This window comes from Chenopodium quinoa, unplaced genomic scaffold, assembly GCF_001683475.1.
Source record: "Chenopodium quinoa cultivar QQ74 unplaced genomic scaffold, ASM168347v1, whole genome shotgun sequence".
Taxonomy (NCBI): domain Eukaryota; kingdom Viridiplantae; phylum Streptophyta; class Magnoliopsida; order Caryophyllales; family Amaranthaceae; genus Chenopodium; species Chenopodium quinoa.
The window spans coordinates 5,766,450-5,789,914 of NW_018743292.1; the positions used below are offsets into that span (position 1 = coordinate 5,766,450).

General features: G+C 35.8%; 4 protein-coding genes across 5 annotated transcripts; 2 read left to right on the forward strand and 2 right to left on the reverse strand.

Moving 5' to 3' along the window:
* Window positions 1-339: 339 nt before the first annotated feature.
* LOC110736643 (aldehyde dehydrogenase family 3 member H1-like) lies at window positions 340-4,160 on the reverse strand. Of its 2 annotated transcripts, none has more exons than XM_021916918.1 (12): window positions 3,954-4,160; window positions 3,655-3,780; window positions 2,793-3,030; window positions 2,508-2,576; window positions 2,318-2,414; window positions 1,966-2,172; window positions 1,759-1,874; window positions 1,575-1,679; window positions 1,298-1,470; window positions 1,081-1,171; window positions 785-934; window positions 340-697 (listed from the first exon to the last, which is right to left on the reverse strand). In XM_021916918.1, exons 1-12 carry the CDS (start codon window positions 3,995-3,997, stop codon window positions 458-460), a joined length of 1,656 nt encoding a protein of 551 aa, XP_021772610.1. In that variant the 5' UTR covers window positions 3,998-4,160; the 3' UTR covers window positions 340-457. The 2 variants fall into 2 exon arrangements, with proteins under 2 accessions (XP_021772610.1, XP_021772609.1); XM_021916917.1 differs by having other exon boundaries at window positions 2,793-3,036; window positions 3,954-4,158.
* A 1,739-nt stretch (window positions 4,161-5,899) lies between these two features.
* Window positions 5,900-9,403, forward strand: LOC110736644. Its single transcript, XM_021916919.1, has 2 exons — window positions 5,900-7,197; window positions 9,013-9,403. The coding sequence occupies exon 1, from the start codon at window positions 6,233-6,235 to the stop codon at window positions 7,187-7,189; it is 957 nt and encodes a 318-aa protein (XP_021772611.1). The 5' UTR covers window positions 5,900-6,232; the 3' UTR covers window positions 7,190-7,197; window positions 9,013-9,403.
* A 1,041-nt stretch (window positions 9,404-10,444) lies between these two features.
* On the reverse strand, window positions 10,445-19,439 carry LOC110735857 (protein Rf1, mitochondrial-like). The gene is made up of 3 exons (XM_021916035.1): window positions 17,427-19,439; window positions 17,119-17,146; window positions 10,445-12,338 (listed from the first exon to the last, which is right to left on the reverse strand). Exons 1-3 carry the CDS (start codon window positions 19,306-19,308, stop codon window positions 10,445-10,447), a joined length of 3,804 nt encoding a protein of 1,267 aa, XP_021771727.1. The 5' UTR covers window positions 19,309-19,439.
* Window positions 19,440-20,167: 728 nt separating this feature from the next.
* Window positions 20,168-23,446, forward strand: LOC110736645 (pentatricopeptide repeat-containing protein At3g23020-like). The gene has a single exon (XM_021916921.1). It carries the CDS (start codon window positions 20,419-20,421, stop codon window positions 23,023-23,025), a length of 2,607 nt encoding a protein of 868 aa, XP_021772613.1. The 5' UTR covers window positions 20,168-20,418; the 3' UTR covers window positions 23,026-23,446.
* Window positions 23,447-23,465: the final 19 nt, after the last annotated feature.

The following is a 23,465-nucleotide window of genomic DNA, read 5'->3' on the forward strand; positions in this document are numbered from 1 at the left end:
AATGCTTTCCTTCTGAGTTATGATTGATCACCTAAGAGGCTAAGACGATCTTTAGAGACATCATCTTCCTCCATTAGTTTCTTTAACCGTGTAAAATGGGCCAATAGCAATCTTGACATGATTTTCAATTCCATAAGATCAATTCAAAACAAATTGGTCCTACTCTGATTTCAGAGCCATCAATCTTATCAATATTAAATTGATACTTGATTCTCCTAGGTAAATAAATCCTTAGCTAGAAGGGTTTCCTGATTTTATATCTTTCATAATCTTAATTTAAAGAAATGGTAAATATTTTAGATATTATTTCATTATACAGCAGAATTGTAAAAACAACAATTAGAAATTGTAAAACCAATACTATAATAAATTAAGAAGTGTACATACACAAAATCATTATTTCTGTTACATGTGGTATCAAAAAATTCCCTCAAAAAACAAAACTTTATATCAATCTTTATTCTTTAGACCATCCAAGTAGGGCAGGAATGATCTGCATAATGCTGCCACTCAACAAAGACTTCAACAGATTTAGCTTCTTCAGCGTGTATGGTGGATACCTAATTGATGAATCCCCATCAAAACTTCTGTACATAACGGCCTTCTTATGGCTGAATGCCTCAAAAGAGAATTTTCCATGGTAGTAGCCCATTCCACTCTCACCGACTCCTCCAAATGGTAAAGCATCAACAGTTAGCTGTATCGTCAGAAAAATAAAAATTTTGTCAGAGAAAAAAAAATGATTTCTGTTTTGCAGAATTGATTTAAGGAAATGAATAATTACATGCAAGATAGTGTCATTGATGAGCATTCCTCCAGCTGAAACGTCCTTGACAAAAGCCTTTTTAAGCTTCTCGTTGTTAGTGAAAAGATATGCTGCTAAAGGCTTTGGTTTGGACTTGATCAATTCGAAACAATCTTCAATTTTTTCAACCTAAAAAAGGAAATGGCAAAGTAACATTAAGTGACACTTATAATCAACTAGAAAATATAATAACAAAATGAAAAGGAACAGTGATATATAAAAAGTTCAACATTCTCAAAACCGAGTTTTATGGATTCAACACTAATCATACTTACTGTAACAATAGGTAGCAAAGGTCCAAAAATCTCCTCTGTCATCACAGCAGAGTCTTTTGGAGCATCTACCAAGATGGTTGGCGCTATTTTCCTACATTGTAGAAGTGAATATAAGGTAAGAGCTAGCAAAAATAAAGCGTAGTATGCAGGAATATATGATGTTATTAAGACCACTGAGCTTAAGCAACTAAGAATCATGGAGCATTGCACGCCTTACAATTGCACTTCATCTGTTTGACCACCTAAGACAATCTTATCAGAGACACCATCTTCCTCCATTAGTTTGATTAACCGTCTAAAATGGTACAAGTTTACAACTCTTGACATGTCTTTTGATTCCAAAGGATCCTTCCCAAAAAAGTTGTCTAACTCCGAACTTAAACCAGCAATCTGTCAACCAATAAGGGAAATATCAACATATAAGACAATCTATAACCAATAATCAGTCCACAACTCCATACATTATAAGATATCAACAAGAACAGTTGCATTACTAGCTTTGAAGCAAAATCTATAGTGGTAATGACATAATCCGCAGCAGTGCAGGTCTGCCCGCTATTGCAGGACCACTTTCCTGCTATGATTCTTCTTGCTGCAACCTGTAGCTAAAATTATGAGGAACAAATACTTACAAGGATAAGTATAAATAGAAATTTTTAGTAAAGGAAGGATTAGTACTTGCAAATTGACATCAGAATCAACAACTACAGGGCATTTTCCTCCAAGCTCTAATACAACAGGTGTGAGGTGCTTTGCAGCTGCAGCCATGACTATTCGGCCAACTCTTCCACTACCTAAGAAAGAGAGACAGAAACTAAGGGTTTTCAGAGATATAACTATGCTGAAATAATGAAATATTGTGTCAAAAACAAGTACAGCTATAACCTGTGTAAAATATTTTATCCCACTTTTGCTCAAGAAGGACAGAAGTTTCTTCGACAGCACCCTCAACAACTTTTATTGAGGTATTGTCAACATATTCTTGAAATAAGTTTGCGATTAATGAGGATGTGGCTGGAGCGATTTCTGATGGTTTTAGCAGTACTGCATTGCCAGCTGCTATTGCACCAATCACCGGATCAATCGATAACACTGTCAATTTTATTTTGTAAGTAAAAATGACAATGACATACAAAAAATACATGTTCCTTTTCTTAATAACACATACATATAAAGTCTAGGATAAGGATCCAATTCAGAATCATAGAAGATAAATCCGGAGTATTCGCTTACATACAGAAAGGATAATTCCATGTTGAGATAACAAGGACAATTCCCAAGGGTTCTGAGACAATCTCTGCTGATGAAGGAAATGTTGTCAACGGAGTTTTCACCTGTAAGAAACATTGCATCCCCCTTCTTAAACTAGTTCAAACTTCCAGATTTCTGTCAATATTAATCTTAAGTGTCTAAAAGAAACTACTCACCTTTTCTGGCATCATCCACTGCTTTAGTTCCTTAATTGCCAACTTGCATGCAGATTTTATCATGTTAATCTACATTACAGCAGATATACATTAAGTGCAAATTGTCTAAAAAATTTGAATAATGTAAGCTTCCTAAGTTATATTCCTCAAGGATAATTTCTATGTAAATTACATGTGTATCATCATACATGAGATCGAATATCTTAAATTCAACTTCAATAACTATACGAATCCTGCAAATAAAAGTTGACGTCCAAAATAACTTAGAAAAGCTTTAAATCTGACCTCAGCGACAAATGCTTCAAATTCAGGCTTGGAAAGATCTGTATTAAGAGCTTCAATGATATCCTTTTCCCTCTCATCAACCATTCTAGAGATACCCTCCAACTGAGCTACTCTCCATTCATAAGTCTTAGTCTTTCCTGAATTGTACTCTTGTCTAAGCTCCTTAACTATAACTCCGGCTTTATCTGCATCAAAAGATGCCTTCCTTTTCTCTTCTGCCATTACGGAGATTGCTGCACTGGAACTTCACAGCGCGAGACAAAATCAGACATTTTTCAATGAATAACAAGAACACCAAGCATACAAAAATTGTCCTTGTTACAACCAAAAGAGTGGATAATCTAGTCCACTCATCATGCCTCTCCTTATGTTGAAACTCGAAACCATTTAAGAATTGTTAGGTATATATATACAAGTAATACAACTAGTCAAATCAACTGCACCAAGATATAAGCCATTCTTGGACTACAAATAGTAAACGACTACACGAGCCATTTCTATAGACAAGAAAGTATAAAACAACATAATGAATGCACACATACGTACACATATGTTAGTAAAACACGTAAATTAAATTAACCCAAACACGGCAACACGGGCCAATAACCTTAATAAACATGCCCATGTGTGTGGACCTAGACATGTCAAACATCCCATTAACACGTGCTATGGTTGGATCAAAAGTTAGAAAATTAATTAAAAACACATTTCATTAACATGTAATTAGTTCCTAACATTCTTGAAAAATAGATGATTATGTCAATTCTTGGAAATAAATTCATCCAACAACTATCCAGCATAAATCTTTAATTAAGTCAACACCTTATCAATTATCATAATAAGCGAGAAAAAGAAACCACACCAGTAGATACGTGTAGAAATCGCAGGAAGAAATCGACTTTTAAGCTGATAAACTGCCTTTAATGAAGAATTATTATTCCATAAACAACAATTATAAGTAGCCCTGCTCACTCCTGCTCCAAAGTTTCTATACAATAACAGGGGAGAAACAAAAAAAAAAAAAAACAATTAGATAAATTCCAGATACATAAAAACAAACTCTCTCGGTCTGAAATTAATTGTCACTTTGATAGTGTAATTTAACTTGTGATCTCGATTTGATGAGAAAGACGAGGATAAAAAAGAGAAGATGGGTTATACCTGGGATTATTCCGAAGTTGAATGGAGTAAGCAATGGAAGTCATTGATTTACAATATAAGTGTTTGAATGGGTATATAATAAGCCTTAAAATGTGGAATAATGTGATTACCAGAAAAATTAAAAAATAATTTGATGATGGAAGCAAAGAGAAAAACGAATTATAAAAAGATAAGTAGTTTGTATATTTTCTGGTTGTTATTGGTTCTGTTTCCGAAAGTCATAACTGTCATTTAGCGGCCTACTCGTGATTATTTTTATTTAATTTAATGATGTCACATTTTCACTCACTCACTTTATTTAATTTTTTGTCTCTTTAACACGTACTATAGGAAGAAGAAAGATTGGGTCAATATTACTATTGGGCCATCAATCCATCATTAGTCCTTGTAATTGGGTGGGTTGGGTTAGAATAACTCGAATTAAAAGGTGTTTTAAGGTTACAAGAAAGGTTTATGGTAGAGAAATCACAAAGATTATCTAATTAAAAAAAAAAAAGTATATTAAGTTACTGATATGATACTCCCTCCGTGTTTTAATAAGTGTTACACTTTGACCGACACATAGTTTTAGGCAGTTTAATTGACTTAAATAAAATAAGAGGTTAGAGGAGTAGTTGCAGTATTAAAAAATTATAAAAGAAAGGTAGTGGGGTTAATAGTTTATTGAAAAGTAATAAATGTGAGAGGATAATAATAATAATAATAATAATAATAATAATAATAATAATAATAATAATAATAATAATAATAATAATAATAATAATAATAATAATAATAATAATAATAATAAAGTAGTAGTGGGTTTAGGTGGGGACCATAAAAGGGGAGAGATAAAATACTAAAATATAACTTTTTGCCTAAAAAGGAAGTGTAACACTTATTAAAACACGAAGGGAGTATGGTTTGCATGTCACTTTTTTTTTTTTTTTTTTTTTTGAAAAAACTTTAATAATATTGGAGTTATTGTTATTAAAATCCCAATTTAAATCTTAGAATCTTACGATTTAGTTATTTTACATGATTCGATTTACGATTCTACCCGATTATACATATTTCTCTTAACTAGTGATATCCTTAAAAGTTTAAAACATGCCTATATAGTTATTTATAAATATATATTGTCAATTATTGGTTGCTTAATGGGTAAACAACTATTTTCAATCAATAATTAGGTTTCAAACTCATAATTTAAATATATTTAATTAAATTTAGATATGACGTCTTGATTATGCATGTCGGTAGAATCTTACGATTATATGATTTGATTTCGATAGCCCTTACGATTCAAAGTAGAATCCCGATTTTAATAACCTTGATTGGAGTACATATTAGTAAGTGATTTACCTCAAAAATTCATTGGCAAAGTATGATAAATTTTACTTCATTCGTCCTTATTGAAAGTGTGATTTTATCCCAAAACTTTATGTCTATATAAGTCTCATTTTGCCTTTATTTATTTCTGGATTCACTTCCTATCAACCAAACCGGTTTTTTTTTTTTTTTTTTTTTTTTTTTCACTTTTAACCAATCAAACCCCATTACCCCCACTTTATTCCTTTTAATATTCATATTTAATCAACAAAAACTCACTATATATATTTTTTCATTCATATACCTAAAGAGTTTTGCAAACCAAATATGTGACTTACAATACTGTGTTTGATAGTAATTTTTACAGGTTTGGCCAAATCAAAATAAAAAAAAGGTATTTAGTTTTGCAATGTAGTTAATTTAATACTCCGTAGTGATTAATAATGCAAGTAGCTTTTGCCCAAAACTTTAAACACCATACCGTAAACTAGCATCGAATTATACTCGTACTCTGTACCGACTAAACCTAGGCAATATCCATGTTTAAAACATCCATGAAATTCATCATTCAACATTGATTTGGCAATCTTGAGTCTTGAATTCAAACATTCTTGTTATGATTGAAGTCACAAAATAGTCAATTATTTGTACTAAAATTTTCACACCATCAAAAAATACCAAACTCATTAGTATCATCATCATACAAGTATTATTCATATGGGCTCCATATTTCCATTGTTGACCACCTAAACATTGGGCCAACTCATTCATTCATTCTGGAAAATCGAATATAATTCTGGGTCCATCTTTCTCTCTCTCTCTTCACTCTTAAGTACAGTATCAATCAAATTCAACTCAAAACAAACACAAAATTCCGAAATTCATTCATTACCCCCATAAAAAAACCTTCAATCAAAAGTTCTTCTTCTTTAATTTCCTGTAAATTTCTCTTTCTCTCAGAAAAAACAATGTTATCTGTAAAGCTGGTTAGATCTCTTGTTCTGGGTGAACCCATCATCAACCCTTTTCATCTTCATCATCATAATCATAATCATAATCATGATGATAAAAATGATGATGATGTTGATGTTAGAAAAACCCAAGTAGAGTATGATGTAGATGATGATAATGATGATGAAATCAACAAAACCCAGAAAATGTTGAAGAAGAAGAAGATGCCATTGTTGTTATTCATCCCAACTAAAGAATTAATCTGTGATACTTTTCGATTAGCCGCCATTGCTAGAGATATTGGCATGGATTTTCACCCTTCTTCTTCTCTCTCTCATCTCCTATTTTCATGGCCATCATCATCAACAACAACATCATTGTTTTCACCATCACCACCATCTTCATTATCATCATCAAACAATCGACCTTCAGTTTCATCGAATACAACAACATCGACTTCAACAATGTCGTTGTGGGGTTGTACCACAATTCCAAACGACGCCGTTCCAATCCCTTTTCCTTCTCTCTCTACTGCTTCTTCAATCTCTCTCCTTCGCTACTTTGTTTCTCTCTCTAAAGGGTTGTTCAAGCTTGTATTCCTTGAGATTGACCCTAATTCTAGGTTTAATTACTGTAATTATGATTGGGATTGTTCTTCGAATGTTGCTCTGGTTTCTAGGGTTTCTGGGAAACAGGTGAATTCAATGGAGGATTTTTCTAGGGTTTTAGCTGGAAATGGGTGGTCTCTTTTCCGGTCATCGGAGAATAAGAAAATGGCGTCGGCTTTGGTGTATTTGTTTAGAAAGAATGAATCGAATCGGGTCCGGGCGAAGAAGATGATCAAGGGTGGTGGTGGTGGAGAGTGTAGAATTAGGGAGTTGAGGTTGCCTGCATTGGATTTTAAGAGTGGGGTTCCATTGAGGATTTTGCAGTACATCTTGCTCATGACTGATGATCTCTTCTATCTTGCATAAATGATTTGGTGAGGTTTTTTTTTTTTTTTTTTTTTTTTTTTTTTTTTTTTTTATTTATTATTTTTTTTAGTTTTAATTTGAAGTTTTATGGATTATATGTTATGCTTTTTGGTAGAATAATTGCATTGCTATTGAATTCAGGAAAGATATATTCTTGATTGTGTATGAAGTATGAAATCATCTGCTTGATATATTAGGAATTGCTCCATTGTTCTGTAGGAAATTAGTACCAAATTTAATCAGTTTCATTGCAATACAATCTGTTGGAATTAGGGGATAGACGGTTTCGAAATTTGTATGAAGAAAATTTGTTTTCAGAGGAGCACTGCACTTCATGGTTACTCTGAGATTATGTTAGTGAAGGGCTGGTTGATTTTTGTGGTTGCCTTGCGATAAGAGTAACGCTACTTTGGTTAGTTGTTGTTACTCTTGTTATCCACCTGACTAGGGTAAAGAGAGCAAGAGGCCAACTTTATACTTACTCACTTGCTCTTAACTTTCTTGAAATGAAAGTAAAAAATGTAATTTTTGGTAACTTTTAGGTTGGGTAATAGTAACTTTGAATTGATGACTTGGGATTGTCTTTTTTACCATTTTGTGTAAAGGTGGAGGCCTTTTGAATTAGATTGATGTCATATCGTTATATGATAAATTAATATGTTGGCTAGTGTCTTAGCAATGAAAGAATTGAAATGCTTGCTGCCGGTTGATGGCTCTTTTTTGTTCCTTTTATTTTATTCCTATTGCCAATAATTTGCCAATTAAAACTTTTGAATCATAAGCTGTATAGTGAAGGGCAGAGGTAGTCATGAATATGAACCTTGTGCTGTAGCGGAGCTAGAATTTTCTAATGTGGGGTCGATATATGGTATACCTGTATCTCAATTGGTATAAGCTAAACAATATTGCAATGGATGATGTGAAATAGAATGTAACATGCCGTTGTTTTGAGAAGTGAAAGCGATTAGACCAAGGGCCTAGATCACTAGATTGATTGTCTGGCCACTTTCCTCAGAGTGTTCATCCACCTATGATTGTCTCCATCTGTTTGGAGTAAATTTGATAATATTTGTTCTCTAGAATGTATGTGTTGTGTTGTTTTTTCTTTTGGCAGTGGAGTGCGAAGTTAGAGGGCAAGGGGACCAGCAAATTTGCTCCGCTTAATCAGTCTTTTTCTTTAGCATTTATGCCAAACTAACAATCTAGATACTGTGCATTTTAAAATATGAGGGGCTAGTAATTATGTATTGTCATTTTTAAACATGGACCTTAGAAAGAATGAATGTAATACTCCGTAGTTTGTCAAACACAACACTATCAGCTCTGCACTTAAATGGTATATACTACACCAGAATCTAGCTACACCAATTTACCTCTATCCTGACATTAGATGGAAAAAAAAAAACCCATCAAAAAGTTGGATCTTTTGTTATGTTTGCCTTATTTTTTTATGCGCTGATTTTATCTGAAAGGAGTTACATGTTAACTGCAAAGACCTCTGGTTTGTGTCATTACTGGAACCAGCATTTTCTGGGCACCTGTTGATCATAGAATTTTACATGGCAGATTCTTTTTTGTTTTCTGTAGTATTCCTTCCAAGGCCTCTTGTTCCCTTTAAGCATATGCTTTTGTGTGCATACATTTATCTCCTTTCTACCGTCCTAGAAAATTAGATCTGCTTTACACTAAAGGACTAAATTGTGCTGTTGAACTTTTATTATAAAGAGCATGTATTTTACTTTTTCCTTCTACGATTGATTACTTCAGAGTTAGATGAATGTTTCCTTATTCTGATGAATTGAACTGAATTCAATTTTGTTCAGGGGCTATGCAGCTTGAATCCCAGTATTTGGCGAATCTCTTCAAGTAGACAGCAAAAGTACGCGTGGATCACTTCTACTTGGCCAGGAGAACCACAAACTATTCCAAGGAAAGCAAGGGTGAAGAATATCAGCAAAAGGAATGCAGCATCAGCTGACAAGGGAGTTCTACATGGAAAGCCCAAGCTCGATAGTGATCCAGTATACTGTACCAGAGATCGAACTTCAATCAATACTTTTTTCACACCTATGAGTTGTTAATATAGTAGACTAAGCAACGTGAATAAAACTGTAAAATGCCTGTGTATTCCATCCGTGTTAAAACTGTAAAAGTATTCTCACTGTACTTGGAGTTTAAAAAAAATGGAAATTATGGATTAGTCATGTTCCCGTCTGTGTACCAAAGTATCATGATTCATTACCATCAACTCCTTGAGTACACGGAGAGAAAAATATGAGTGGATATAAAATTACTTCTGGATGTCAGCTTGGTGGTTTATATGATATGATATTGTCTAGAGTAAGCTTTTGATTTGAGATTTTATAATACGAAGTACAATATAAGTGTTTCATAAACCATTAAAAGGAAGGTAATATTTTTTTGTTTTTTTTTTTGACAACAGGAAACTAAACGAAACTTACATAACACTAAATTGAGTAAAGTTCAATCTACACCTATTAGCTAGATCATGAGCCACCTGTACCTGGTCTCTTCCCACTTTCCACACCACACAAGATAATATTTTGGCATAAGAGTTTTAGTGACATCAAAATTCCAAAGCTCTCTAATATATATAATTCAAACCGTTTTGTTTTTATTATTGAGAAAACAAACCAATAGCATTGCCTTACTAGCTCTTTTCTTAGGAGGAATTTAGCCCAAGAAGTTCTCCTAGAATCGTTCCTATAACCGAGCCAACACCCACACCCACACCGACACCCACGGCTACACCTACACCCTCAACTTAAGCCACCTCACCACTGCCAAATGTTCCTAGGATGGAAGAGGACCACTGTCTGTTGGCATTGATTGCAAGAATGAAGTCAGAAATTATCTTACTGATCATCACCAAGCCTCATTGAGTGCCGAGTGTTGTTCGTTGCTCAAAAACGACCTAAGTTCCTTACTCAAGAGCACTTACAAGCATGCTCTGGTGCCGCTACGCCTTTTAAAAAAAAAAGTGCTCTTCAATTTTGGCCTAAAATTGGTACTCGTACCTAAATCACACTCAAAACCATTTCAATCTTAAACTTTACAGAGTAGTTACTCCAAACTTAGATCCAAAAACAAATGAATTTTTGGGCCTGAAATCTGCACACAAAACGATTTCAATAAAATGTGGGAAAAAAACACAAAAAACCAACCTTGAACCAGAGAATATATTACAACTTTTACGAGTATAAATCTTTACAAGCCAGCAGTCAGCTGAACAACTCAACTGATAAACTTCCGAAGCAAGTCCTTTGACGAATCACTTAAGTTACCCGAAGACAAGAGGCCAACAATTAATGAAAAAGTGTCTGCATCAGCTTCAAATTTCTTGCCAGTCATAATATCACAATAGTAAAATGCATTTGACAAGTCATTATTGAGAATATATCCTCTGATGATAATATTATAGGTTCGATCATCAGGGGGGCAACCATCTTCCTCCATTATTCTCAAAACGTGACCAACTTCACTCATGAGCCCTTTCTTGCAGAAGCCTTTGATCATTATATTGTACGTTCTAATATTAGGTTGAAGACCCTTTGATACGAGATCGGAGAAGAAATTTGCTGCATCTTCAAGTTGTCCAGCCTCACACAAGCTATTCATCAGGATATTGTAGATGGCAACATTTGGCTTAACACCATTATCCTCCATTTCTTCAAGCAATATCACTGCCTCATCAAGCTGTGCAGTTTTGCAAAGGCAGTCAAGCAAGGCACCATAGGTGAAGGCATTAGGAGCAATTCCATGAGACCGCATTTCCTTGAACAGCTTATGGACAAGTGGGAGTCTATTGGCTTTGCATAGTCCATCGATAAGAGTGGTATAGGTAACAACATCAGGGGTTATCCCTTTCCTAAACATCTCTTGGAAAATGTTTAGGGACTTGCCAATGTTTTTAGCCTTGCAATATCCATTAATCATAGTGCTGAAACTTACGAGGTCAGGCTCCCAACCATTTTCAGCCATGAGATCAAGTAGGTTCTCTGCATCTTCCATCTGACCACGCAAGCAATAACCATCAAGCAATGCATTGTAAGTAATGATGTCCGGAGTCACACCTTTCTCAATCATGTGCTTTAGAATGGACTGTGCTTGATCAACACAACCATCTTTACAAAACACGTCAACCAGCATGTTGTAGGTCTTAACATTTGGTGCTATGTTGCTCTCTAACATTTCGGTTAACACACGCTTAGCCTCTTCCCCAAAGCCAGAATTGTAGAGGCCTCGAACCAAGGAAGTATAAGTGACAACATTGGGCTTAATGCCCTCAGTTTTCATAGAGGAGAAAAGGTGCAGGGCCTCTTCTAACAGCCTGTCCTTACAAAGACTATCGATAATAGTGTTGTATATAACAATGTCAGGCTTACAACGACATCCAGATTGCATTTTTCTCAGAAATTTGAGAGCAGACGCATTATTACCAATCCTACAAAGCCCCTTGACAACAGTACTATAGATAACAATGTCAGGTTGTAAACCAAGCTTAACTATTTTATCTAACAACTGAGCAGCTTGGGGTAGCTTATCACAATGGATATAGCCATTGATTAAGGTAGTAAAAATGACAGCATTAAGGGGATACCCAAGCTTAAGTCTTTTACCCAGGAGAGAGAAACCCAAATCAATACGACCCAAATGACAGTAGCAATTGGCAAGAATACCAATAGAATGCATATTGGGTTTAATACCATACGATTCAAGCTGCCTGGAGAGAGAAATAACGGTGGAATATGGGTTTAAGCGCTTCAATTTGACAATTGCAGTGAATAGCTGATTGAAATAAATGACAGAAGGACGAGGGCGCAAATTAATCATTTGATTGAAGAGTGAAAGGGGAAAATTGAGATCAGAAAACCCTAATTCTGATTGTTCTCTAACAGATTGAAGTAACAATTCACGATCATTATTAGAATCAATTAAAGTAGTAGCAGGAGTATTACTGGGGAAATAATGGTGGAAATTGAAGAAAGAATAAAGAGGAAGACGAAGAAGGGTATGAAAATAGGTATTACCTTTGCTGCCATGGAAGAAAGCAAAAGAAGCGGAAGTTGCTGCACCATAACCAGAAGAACGAGCTCTGCAATTCATAGTATTTCTAAGTCGCCTTCTTCTTCAATCTCTCACTTACCAAGTTTTGCAATCTGTGAAAATTGTAATAGCACCACAATCTTTTTCTTGCGAATCGGGAAAAGAAGATTAGGAGTGAAGAAATGACTACTAGGGTCTATGGACATACGGTATCATTTTCATTACAATCCCATACGGTCGTACACTCACACGGAGTTATCAAGCTAAACTTGATTTAGTGGGAAAGAATACACTTTTTAACATTGGGGTTGAGGGTTCAATACTATTATAGACACTTTAAAGATGTGAATCTCTTACGCACCTGCAAATTCCAGGCCAAAAAAAAGTGAGGGTTAAGATACGGTTAGAGTCTTCCTCTTTACCTTTACAAAAATATACATTATATATATACCCAATTATATAGAATATTTCTACTCTAACCATTTTGGAGTAAATTAAATTTGAGGTGCCGGTGAAGTGGTGGGGCTACTGGGATGAGATGGGTGTTTGGATGGAGCGGTTGTTCTGAAGGGTGGGGGTTTATGACAAAGCTTCATGGGGAGAGAAGAAGAAAATGGAAGAAAGTAATTAAGTGGGCCCCACAAACGGAAATAATAACACAAACTGTCAATTAATAGCAAAATCTATATTTTTTGGGTTTTGGGTGATAGTAAAATAAAATAAAAATTTTGATGGATAGCAAAAATCAAAAGTCATGTATTTTATTGGTAGCAAAAGTCTAAATTTTCAGTATTTTTAGTCGTTAAAACTTATTTTTACTTATTCTCCATTATATTGGATCTTTAAAATTGTTGCATTTTTCTGATTAATGATTAGGAATTTTTGACTTATAACACTATTAAAAAGATGAAAAATGGATTATAACACCACAATAAAAAAATAAAAAAACTTTATTATAACATCAAAACATATATATATATATATATATATATATATATATATATATATATATATATATATTTATATATTCACCACCACTTAGCGAATTTTTGGATGTAATCTATTAGTGGGTGCCACCACGCATACGTGTCACTTTGGTTTTTAAAAATAATAAAAAGAAAAAAAAAACCCTTAATCCTAAGATTCCTAACCCAGGTTACCCAGTCACCACCCCCACCACCGCTGGCAGCCCCACCTTTCATCAAACCCCCATCGCTGGCAGCCCGCCTTTCCATCCAGCCCCCCTGCGGCAAGGTAAGCCGATAGTACCACCCTAACCCACCCCCGAAACACCCCAGCCCCATATGCGATCTCCCTTCCCCCACTCCAAATCCGGCGGCTTAACCCATTCGACCCACCCCTCCCTGACCCTCACCTTAAAACTGGTCGAAATCGACCCTAGTAGCCCTAGAACAATCGATTTTGGCCATCGATTCTGGCTCTTTAAATAGGTTGCCGGTTTTGGGAGAGGGAAAAGGAGATGGCGTTAGTTTTGTGGGTAGGGATGGTGGTTGTGGTGGTTTTCGAGGAGTGGGAGAAGGGGAAGGGGTGTGGAAAGGGATTGGTCGTTGACCAAGAGGGGTTCCGAGAATGAGGTGGGATCCAGCAAGGGGGGCTGACAGTTGGGTTGCCGACAGTGGGGGCGCTGGTGGTTGGGTTGCCGGCAGGCAGTGGTAGTTAGTTAAGGTTTTAGGGTTATTTTAATATTTCTTTTAATTTTTATTTTCCTTTTTTTAAAACCAATATATCACAGACACGTGTACGTGGTGGATCCCACTAACGGATATCATCTAAGAATCTGTTTAAGTGGTGGTGAAATTCATTTTTTGGTTTTTTACTTTTTTTGTTGTGTTATAATAAAAGGCATTTTTTTTTGATCCATTTTTCATCTTTATTGAGGTGCTACAAGTAAAAAAATCCTTAAAATTATTTTTGCTGAAATAAGTTATTTTTATTGAATTGAAATTATTTTACTTAACAATATTATTTTATGGTGAAGATACAATACTGTATTACTTCTTTTTGGACTAGTGAGTACTATACATAAGCAATGTGTGCTTTGATTTATGAAGCTCAACTTTTATCATGCTAAGATCAATATACTTTGTTAAGCCCATGAGCAAACCCACATACATGTGAGTGAAAGTGTTGTCCCGCATTGAAAGAGTATAATAGTGTTGGGAAATGTATCCCACATTGAAGAAACAAGAAAGTTGTGTCCACTTTATAAGGCTTAGGGGCTACTCCCCTCATTGCCATATGGTTTTGAGGTGGAAACTTCTTGATTGAATAAAGTGGACACTTGTGGCGGATGCGGCCCAAGCCCGTTTATCATACTACTTGCTCCATTTGCAAGTTTGGAATCATTTCAATAAAATATGAAGGGAGTAACATTTTGTTTGTTTACTAACTTTTTACTTTGTTTATTTTGTTAGTTACTAGATGGAAGCCCGTGCGATGCACGGTTTTTTCATCTAAGATTTTTAATTATTTGATTTATTGTTTTAATAATTTCAGACAAAATTACAAAAGTTTAATATTTATTTATTTTTACTATAATTTATAAGGCCATTAGAAAATGACACCTGCTAAAGACCCCGATTTTGATAATAACACCTGTTGAAAAAAAAGTTTTATTATAACACCTACAAAAATCCCAAAATTTTGGTTTCACCACCCACTAACGGACTTTTGGATGGAAACCGTTAGTGGGGCTCGCTATGTACACGTGTCAATAAGGTATTGGTTTAAAAAAAAAGATAAATAAAAATAAAAAGTAAAATTAAAAAAAAAAACAAAGAAAAACCCCTAAACCCTAACCCAGCCACCAGAGCCACCACCGGCGGCCGTCACTCCACCGCCGAAGACCCCCCACTGCCGCCGGAAACCCTTCCTTCACCGGCGGAATCACCGGCCATCACCCCCACCGACATTAGCCCCCCCCCCCCCCACAAATCCCCTTCCCCCTTCCCTCTCCCCGAAAAATCACCCCCACCCACCACAGCCCCCCCGCGAAAACCACCTAGCCCCTTCGCCCTCTCGCCGAAAACCACCCCTGGAATTATCCCTCACCTTCAAACCGACCGAAATCGACCTTAGAAGCCCCAGATCTGTCGATTTCGCGGTGGAGGCGAAAGAAATTAGTTGTATAGGGGAATGCCGGTGTTAGGGGAGGAGGTTTGGGAGTTGTCGGTGTTAGGGGAGGGGGTTTAGGGCGGTGCTGGTGTTAGGGGAGGGGATATCAGACGGTGCCGACTTTAGGGAAGGGGTTGTCGGTGTTAAGGGAGGAGGTTTCTGGGGCTGACTGGGTGTTAGGAGGGTTCCGGCTGCTGGCTTGGCTGGGGCAGGTGGTGCCGGTGGTGGGGCTGGTTGGGTTAGGAGATTAGGTTTTTTTTATTTAAATTTTTTTTTAAAACCAATACACAGCTGACACGTGTACATGGCGGGCCCCACTAACGTTTTTCATCCAAAAGTCCGTTAGTGGGTGGTGAAACCAAAATTTTGGGATTTTTGTAGGTGTTATAATAAAACTTTTTTTTTCAACAGGTGTTATTATCAAAATCGGGGTCTTTAACAGGTGTTATTTTTTTTGGATTTCTTACACTCGTAGTGTTGAATTAATAAATTTATCTTTTCCAATAATTTTACTTTATTTTTTTATTAAAATAATTTAATTCGTGGATTATAATCTACGTGGCATTAAAATTTTAGATATATCAAATCTAATTCGTTACTTTTATCTAGGTGCGTGGCGATATAAATTTTTAATTCAAAAATAAAATACAAATCTTTCTTCTTATTGGTCGAAATAAGTATATTTCTTACGTGGCGCTCCGAATGCTCTCCAAAAATACCTACTTTATTTATATATATTAGATTTGTATGTTTTGACTGAATATATTACGAGTACAAATTAACAAATTGAAGTATAGATTGTTTTGAATTATATTATTATCAAAATGAAACGTCCACTAATTGCAATACTTCGTATCTTTTATGTAATTGCATAGTTATTTTTCAACACTTAACTACTACCCTTCAAAATCCCAATTCTCAAATCTCATGCATTTAAGGTTTTTTTTTTTTTTTTTTTTTTTTTTTTTTTTTTTTTTTTTTTTGGCTATGACCTCCAATTTGTGAAACGCTAAACGTCGTCCTCATTTTACATACTAACGCCCGCAATTTGACTTTAACAGACTATTTTGCCCCCAATAACTTGCACTTCTCCATTTTTTTTTATAACTTCCACATCTCCTATTGTTTTTCTTTCTAACTATAAATATTATGCATATACCGTGCGTTAGCACGGATATACTCTAATTTAAAGAAATAAAGATTGAAAAGGCACTAAATGAGATATATTTGAAAAAAAATAACTTACTCCATATTGATTAATTATTATTACGATTGATTATTATTAGTGTAGTAGTAGAAAATTTACGTTATTTTTTTCGAAGGAGTATTCTTTTTTTTTTTTCCCATTAAGATTAAGGGTCTGTTCTGATTTACAGAAAACAAATGAACTGAACTTAACTAATTGAGGCTGAACTGAGTTGAACTGATTGGGGCTGAACTGAAATGAATTGTTTATAAGAGAAGAAAATTAGGAACTGAACTGAATTGAATTGATTGGAACTGAGCTGAACTGAAATTAAGCTGAACAGAACAGACCCTAAATGAATATTTATTTTCTAAATGATTTTTCTTTTTAAAAATTGATTAATACCCTTAATTGGAATGTTACTTTTTCTTTACTTAATTTGCCAATTGCACTAAATTGATTTTTATTTTATTTTATTTAATAATTAAAAGAAAATAATGAATAAAAGGCATAATAGATTCTGCAAAAGTTGAACACCAACTTTTCTCTACTTCTTCCCTCCTCCCTTCCTGTAATAGAGATCAAATTAGAAAATAAGTTGAGATATGATCAAATAAAAAAATAAAAAAATAATTTATTACAATTTGTTTAGCCCTAAGATCTTTTAAGTGTGCTGACTGTTGAGTCATTCAACAACAATACAGTTATATTCAAATCACTAACAAAAGAAAAAATGCCTTTCAATTTTGGCATCAAATTGGCTACTAAATCATACTCAAAACCAAATAATTTTTTTTTACATTACAGAGAAATGATGCAAGCCTGCAATCAGCGGAACTACAACTCAACTGATAAACTTCCGAAGCAAGTCCTTTGACGAATCACTTAAGTTACCCGAAGACAAGAGGCCAACAATTAATGAAAAAGTGTCTGCATCAGCTTCAAATTTCTTGCCAGTCATAATATCACAATAGTAAAATGCATTTGACAAGTCATTATTGAGAATATATCCTCTGATGATAATATTATAGGTTCGATCATCAGGGGGGCAACCATCTTCCTCCATTATTCTCAAAACGTGACCAACTTCACTCATGAGCCCTTTCTTGCAGAAGCCTTTGATCATTATATTGTACGTTCTAATATTAGGTTGAAGACCCTTTGATACGAGATCGGAGAAGAAATTTGCTGCATCTTCAAGTTGTCCAGCCTCACACAAGCTATTCATCAGGATATTGTAGATGGCAACATTTGGCTTAACACCATTATCCTCCATTTCTTCAAGCAATATCACTGCCTCATCAAGCTGTGCAGTTTTGCAAAGGCAGTCAAGCAAGGCACCATAGGTGAAGGCATTAGGAGCAATTCCATGAGACCGCATTTCCTTGAACAGCTTATGGACAAGTGGGAGTCTATTGGCTTTGCATAGTCCATCGATAAGAGTGGTATAGGTAACAACATCAGGGGTTATCCCTTTCCTAAACATCTCTTGGAAAATGTTTAGGGACTTGCCAATGTTTTTAGCCTTGCAATATCCATTAATCATAGTGCTGAAACTTACGAGGTCAGGCTCCCAACCATTTTCAGCCATGAGATCAAGTAGGTTCTCTGCATCTTCCATCTGACCACGCAAGCAATAACCATCAAGCAATGCATTGTAAGTAATGATGTCCGGAGTCACACCTTTCTCAATCATGTGCTTTAGAATGGACTGTGCTTGATCAACACAACCATCTTTACAAAACACGTCAACCAGCATGTTGTAGGTCTTAACATTTGGTGCTATGTTGCTCTCTAACATTTCGGTTAACACACGCTTAGCCTCTTCCCCAAAGCCAGAATTGTAGAGGCCTCGAACCAAGGAAGTATAAGTGACAACATTGGGCTTAATGCCCTCAGTTTTCATAGAGGAGAAAAGGTGCAGGGCCTCTTCTAACAGCCTGTCCTTACAAAGACTATCGATAATAGTGTTGTATATAACAATGTCAGGCTTACAACGACATCCAGATTGCATTTTTCTCAGAAATTTGAGAGCAGACGCATTATTACCAATCCTACAAAGCCCCTTGACAACAGTACTATAGATAACAATGTCAGGTTGTAAACCAAGCTTAACTATTTTATCTAACAACTGAGCAGCTTGGGGTAGCTTATCACAATGGATATAGCCATTGATTAAGGTAGTAAAAATGACAGCATTAAGGGGATACCCAAGCTTAAGTCTTTTACCCAGGAGAGAGAAACCCAAATCAATACGACCCAAATGACAGTAGCAATTGGCAAGAATACCAATAGAATGCATATTGGGTTTAATACCATACGATTCAAGCTGCCTGGAGAGAGAAATAACGGTGGAATGTGGGTTTAAGCGCTTCAATTTGACAATTGCAGTGAATAGCTGATTGAAATAAATGACAGAAGGAAGAGGGCGCAATTTAATCATTTGATTGAAGAGAGAAAGGGGAAATTTAAGATCAGAAAACCCTAATTCTGATTGTTCTCTAACAGATTGAAGAAACAATTCACGATCATTATCAAAATCAATTAAAGTAGTAGTAGGTGTTCGTTTCGGGGAATAATGTCTGAATATGAAGAAAGTAAAAAGAGGGAGACGAAGAAGGGTATTAAAAAAGCTATTACCTTGTCCTTGGCTGCCATGGAAGAAGGCAAGAGAAGCGGAAGTTGCGGCACCATAACCAGAAGAACGAGCTCTGCAACTCAAAGAATTCATAGTATTTCAGAGGCTGCTTCTTCTTCAATCTATGACTCAGTTGCTAAGTGTAGTAATTTGTGAAATTGAGATAGCACCACTGTGTCTTTCTTGCAAGTCTTGAAGGAGAATGGAGAATTGACTATAATGGGTCTAGGGTGACCATATAGGGCATATACACCCCCATTTCAGAATGAAGTACTAGTAACTTAAATTCCATGCTACAAATGATCTTCCAATAATTAGATCAAAGCTTAAATTAATGCGCTTCTAATATTGCTAAAGTTAAAATTCTGATTTAATACTTAGCATGAGAAGCCAAGCTTTAATTAATCATCATTTCTAAGTAGAATACAATTATGCGACAATCAAAATTTAAAAATAATGTGAAATTCCCTCGAAATTACAAGTTTACTATTATGAATTTTCAAAATGGTGTAATAAATGGTAATTTTGTTTGTAACCGGTGGCGATGCCAAGATTTTAGCCCAAGGTAAAGGCTATAGGCTATGGATGTCTCATAATTTGACAAAAACGTCAAAAAAAAAAAAATTGTTTGACATTTTTGAATTAATTGAAAAATGCAAACCAATCACCGAATCATACCGTCAAAATTATTAAATAATGGGTAAATATGAAAATTTCAATTATAACTTTAGTATATTCTCATTTTTTCCCTCTTTGATTCCTTAATATTCTCACTCGTTCTGTTCCGAAGTGCCTCCACCACCGGATGCCATCAATGTCAACTTTAGTAAATCAAGCAAGTAAGTTTTTAAGTGACGAGTGTTGGAAGTAAAGATTATGTTACCACTTCCCCCTACTTTCAACTTTTAAGTATCTTACACGTAAATACTGAATCGAAAAAACTGCGGGTGTTAAAAATTTGAAATCAAGTCAAATTCCTTAACCATACCTTCTAACAAAATGTCAAAACTTTTTTAACCTTAGTTTTTCTTCCCTGTTCCCTCTAACAAACTGCGCCTTCCTCTATTATCCATTTCTTCTCTCCAAATGGTTACTTCTAAAATCTCCCTCTTTCTCTCTCAAAATTAACCAAATTACAGAACCAATTTCATTCCAACAATTTTGAATTTGAAGCAATATATCTTGCTCAATCAACAATAAAAAATGTTCAGTAAAGCCCAATGCTTTGATATCAGCTGTTTTTTCCAGTCACCCTGTCATCTACACACCTCATTCACCATCAGATTCTCAGTTTCTCCTCTTGAAACTCATGATTCTTCCAAAAAACCCAGAAATTCAAACGTTCTTGAAATACCCAATAAAGGGCACAAGAAATTCCGAAGATTGGAGAAGCAGAATATCAACCCAAGTGGCGCAGTTGATAGATTGAGTAGTTTGAGTAAAAACCCACCTGATTCTGTTGATGAATTGGCTAAATTAAAATCTGGGAAGAGTCAAAATCATCATAATAAGATTAACGGTGCGGTTGAATTAGAAGGAGGGCGTGGAAATTTTCCTAAAAAAAAGTTGCACACCAAGTGTTCGACGAAATGGGCCTCTTATGGAGGGTGTATTCCGTCTATATTGTTGGCGTTGGAGAGTATTAGTGACTTAGACGAGGCGTTTAGGCCGTGGGAAGAGAGACTTAGCAACAAGGAGAGGAGTATTATTTTGAAGGAGCAGTTGAGTTGGGAGAGGGCATTGGAGATTTTTGAGTGGTTTAAGAAGAAGGGTTGTTATGAGTTGAATGTGATCCATTATAACATTATGCTTCGGATTCTAGGGAAAGCGCGGCAATGGGGTGAAGTAGAAAGGTTGTGGGATGAGATGAAGGCGAAGAGGATTGCACCGATTAATTCTACCTATGGTACCCTTATCGATGTTTATAGCAAAGGCGGTCTTAGAGAGGAGGCTTTAGTTTGGCTGCAAAGAATGAATGAACAAGGAATGGAGCCTGATGAGGTTACTATGGGAATTGTTCTCCAAATGTACAAGAAAGCAGGGGAGTTTAGAAAAGCTGAGGACTTCTTTAAAGTGTGGTCTTTGGATAAATCAAAAAAAGGGAAGAGTGCACTCGAATCACACAGAGCCAGCGCGATGAAGGTGAATTCTGGGGCGCAGCTTAGTTTGAGCTTGTATACATATAATACTCTCATTGACACGTATGGAAAATCGGGGCAGCTTCAGGAAATGTCTCAAACATTTCAGAAGATGCTAGGTGAAGGAGTTATTCCTGATACAATAACCTTCAATACAATGATTCACATTTATGGGAACGCTGGCAGGTTGGAAGAGGTTAACAAATTGGTGCGAAAGATGAAAGAACTCAACCGTGACCCTGATACTAGAACATATAACATTCTTATATCCCTTTATGCTAAGCGTGATGATATCAACCTTGCATTTAGTTACTTTGCTCAAATGAAACAGGCATGCCTACAACCGGATCCTGTGAGTTATCGCACCCTTTTGTATGCTTTCTCTATAAGGCAAATGGTTTTTGAAGCAGAGATGCTTATCTCAGAAATGGATAAGAGAGGTCTTGAAATGGATGAATTTACGCAGTCTGCCCTGACTAGAATGTATATTGATGCTGGCATGCTTGAAAAGTCATGGTCATGGTTTGAACGTTTCCACTTCGAAGGTAAAATGACCACGGAATGCTATTCTGCTAACATTGACGCATATGGAGAGCGTGGGTATGTTAATGAAGCTGAGAAAGTTTTTGTCCGTTGCCAAGAGAAGAACAAAATAGGTGTGTTGGAATTCAATGTGATGATCAAAGCTTATGGCATTGGTAAGAAGTACAATAAAGCATGTCAGTTGTTTGATAGTATGGAGAAGCTAGGTGTTCTGCCAGACAGATGTAGCTATATATCTCTCATACAATCGCTAGCAGCTGCGGATTTGCCTCATGTTGCAAAGCCCTATCTGTTGAAGATGCAGAAAGCTGGTCTAGTGAATGATTGTGTTCCATACTGTGCCCTGATCTCAAGCTTTGCAAAGCTTGGTCAGTTGGAATTGGCCAAAAGCTTGTACAAGGAGATGATCAATTACAATGTGCAACCTGATGTTGTTCTTTATGGTGTGCTAATTAATGCTTCTGCAGAGAGTGGAAATGTTACAGAAGCCATGGACTATGTTGATGCTCTGAAAGAGGCAGATCTCTCATTGAATGATGTAATCTGCAACTCCTTGATCAAACTCTATACAAAAGTTGGATACTTAGAAGAAGCATTAGATACTTACAAACTGCTTCGATCATTTGAGAAGGGTGCAGATGTATATTCTTCAAATTGTATTATTGATCTGTATAGCAAACGATCAATGGTTAGGGAAGCAGAAGAAACTTTTGATGATATGCAGGAAAGAGGTGAAGTAAATGAGTTCTCATATGCAATGATGCTTTGCATGTACAAACGGGTAGGCAGACTAGATGAAGCAATGGAAATTGCAGAAAAGATGCAGGAACTAGGACTTCTGACGGAGCTGTTGAGCTATAACAATGTGCTTGCTCTATTTGCTGTTGTTGGAAGACTAAAGGAGGCTGTTTCTATTTTCAAGGAGATGATTAGTCTTGATATTGAACCTGATGATGCTACTTTTAAGTCACTTGGATTTGTTCTTGTGAAATCTGGAGTTCCCAAGCAGGCTGTTGCTAAGCTGGAGGTAGAAAGGAAGAAGAGTACCAATAGTGGTTTGCAAGCATGGGTGTCAGCCCTCACTTCTGTGGTTTGCACGGACAATTATGGCGACTATGATGGCGATTAAATGCTCATTGATCAACCTTGGATCCTTGTTCTTAAGTAGCCATTGCTGTAAAGAGTAATGTAGCTGTTGCCAATCTACGCACACAGAAGCATGGAGCTAAAATGATTGTTTTCGTGCTCATGACGAACACTGATGCTATGGAGGCTTCTGTTAAAGACTGTACATTGCCTTGGCAATATAATTTATGGTGTTTTAATTCTTTATCTTGTTCTTTTGTAAGCTTGAAAATAATCTCAAAAATTGTACAAGTAATTATGTGAAATAAAATTTTGTAGAAATAGAAGGAAAGTTGTTCATCATCAATCTCATAATCAGGTTATAAGCGATAGTTGCTGAACATTAATATTTGGGTTATCTGGTACTGATATTATTGATAACTGTATGTCTACAAATGCAATGCAGTAATCGTAGCTTCCGGCCATCTGAATATCTGATCCCTA

Coding starts and splice junctions, on each gene's coding strand:
- LOC110735857 (XM_021916035.1), bottom strand. CDS start 19,308: ATGAATTCTTTGAGTTGCAGAGCTCGTTCTTCTGGTTATGGTGCCGCA. Junction 17,147..17,426: donor CTTGCTTCGGAAGTTTATCA/GTTGAGTTGTAG, acceptor TCTCTATTACAG/GAAGGGAGGAGGGAAGAAGT. Junction 12,339..17,118: donor GAGGGAAGAAGTAGAGAAAA/GTTGGTGTTCAA, acceptor GAGAGATTGAAG/AAGAAGGCGACTTAGAAATA.
- LOC110736644 (XM_021916919.1), top strand. CDS start 6,233: ATGTTATCTGTAAAGCTGGTTAGATCTCTTGTTCTGGGTGAACCCATC.
- LOC110736643 (XM_021916917.1), bottom strand. CDS start 3,997: ATGACTTCCATTGCTTACTCCATTCAACTTCGGAATAATCCCAG. Junction 3,781..3,953: donor CAACTTCGGAATAATCCCAG/GTATAACCCATC, acceptor GTTATTGTATAG/AAACTTTGGAGCAGGAGTGA. Junction 2,415..2,507: donor AGTGGATGATGCCAGAAAAG/GTGAGTAGTTTC, acceptor TGTTTCTTACAG/GTGAAAACTCCGTTGACAAC.
- LOC110736645 (XM_021916921.1), top strand. CDS start 20,419: ATGTTCAGTAAAGCCCAATGCTTTGATATCAGCTGTTTTTTCCAGTCA.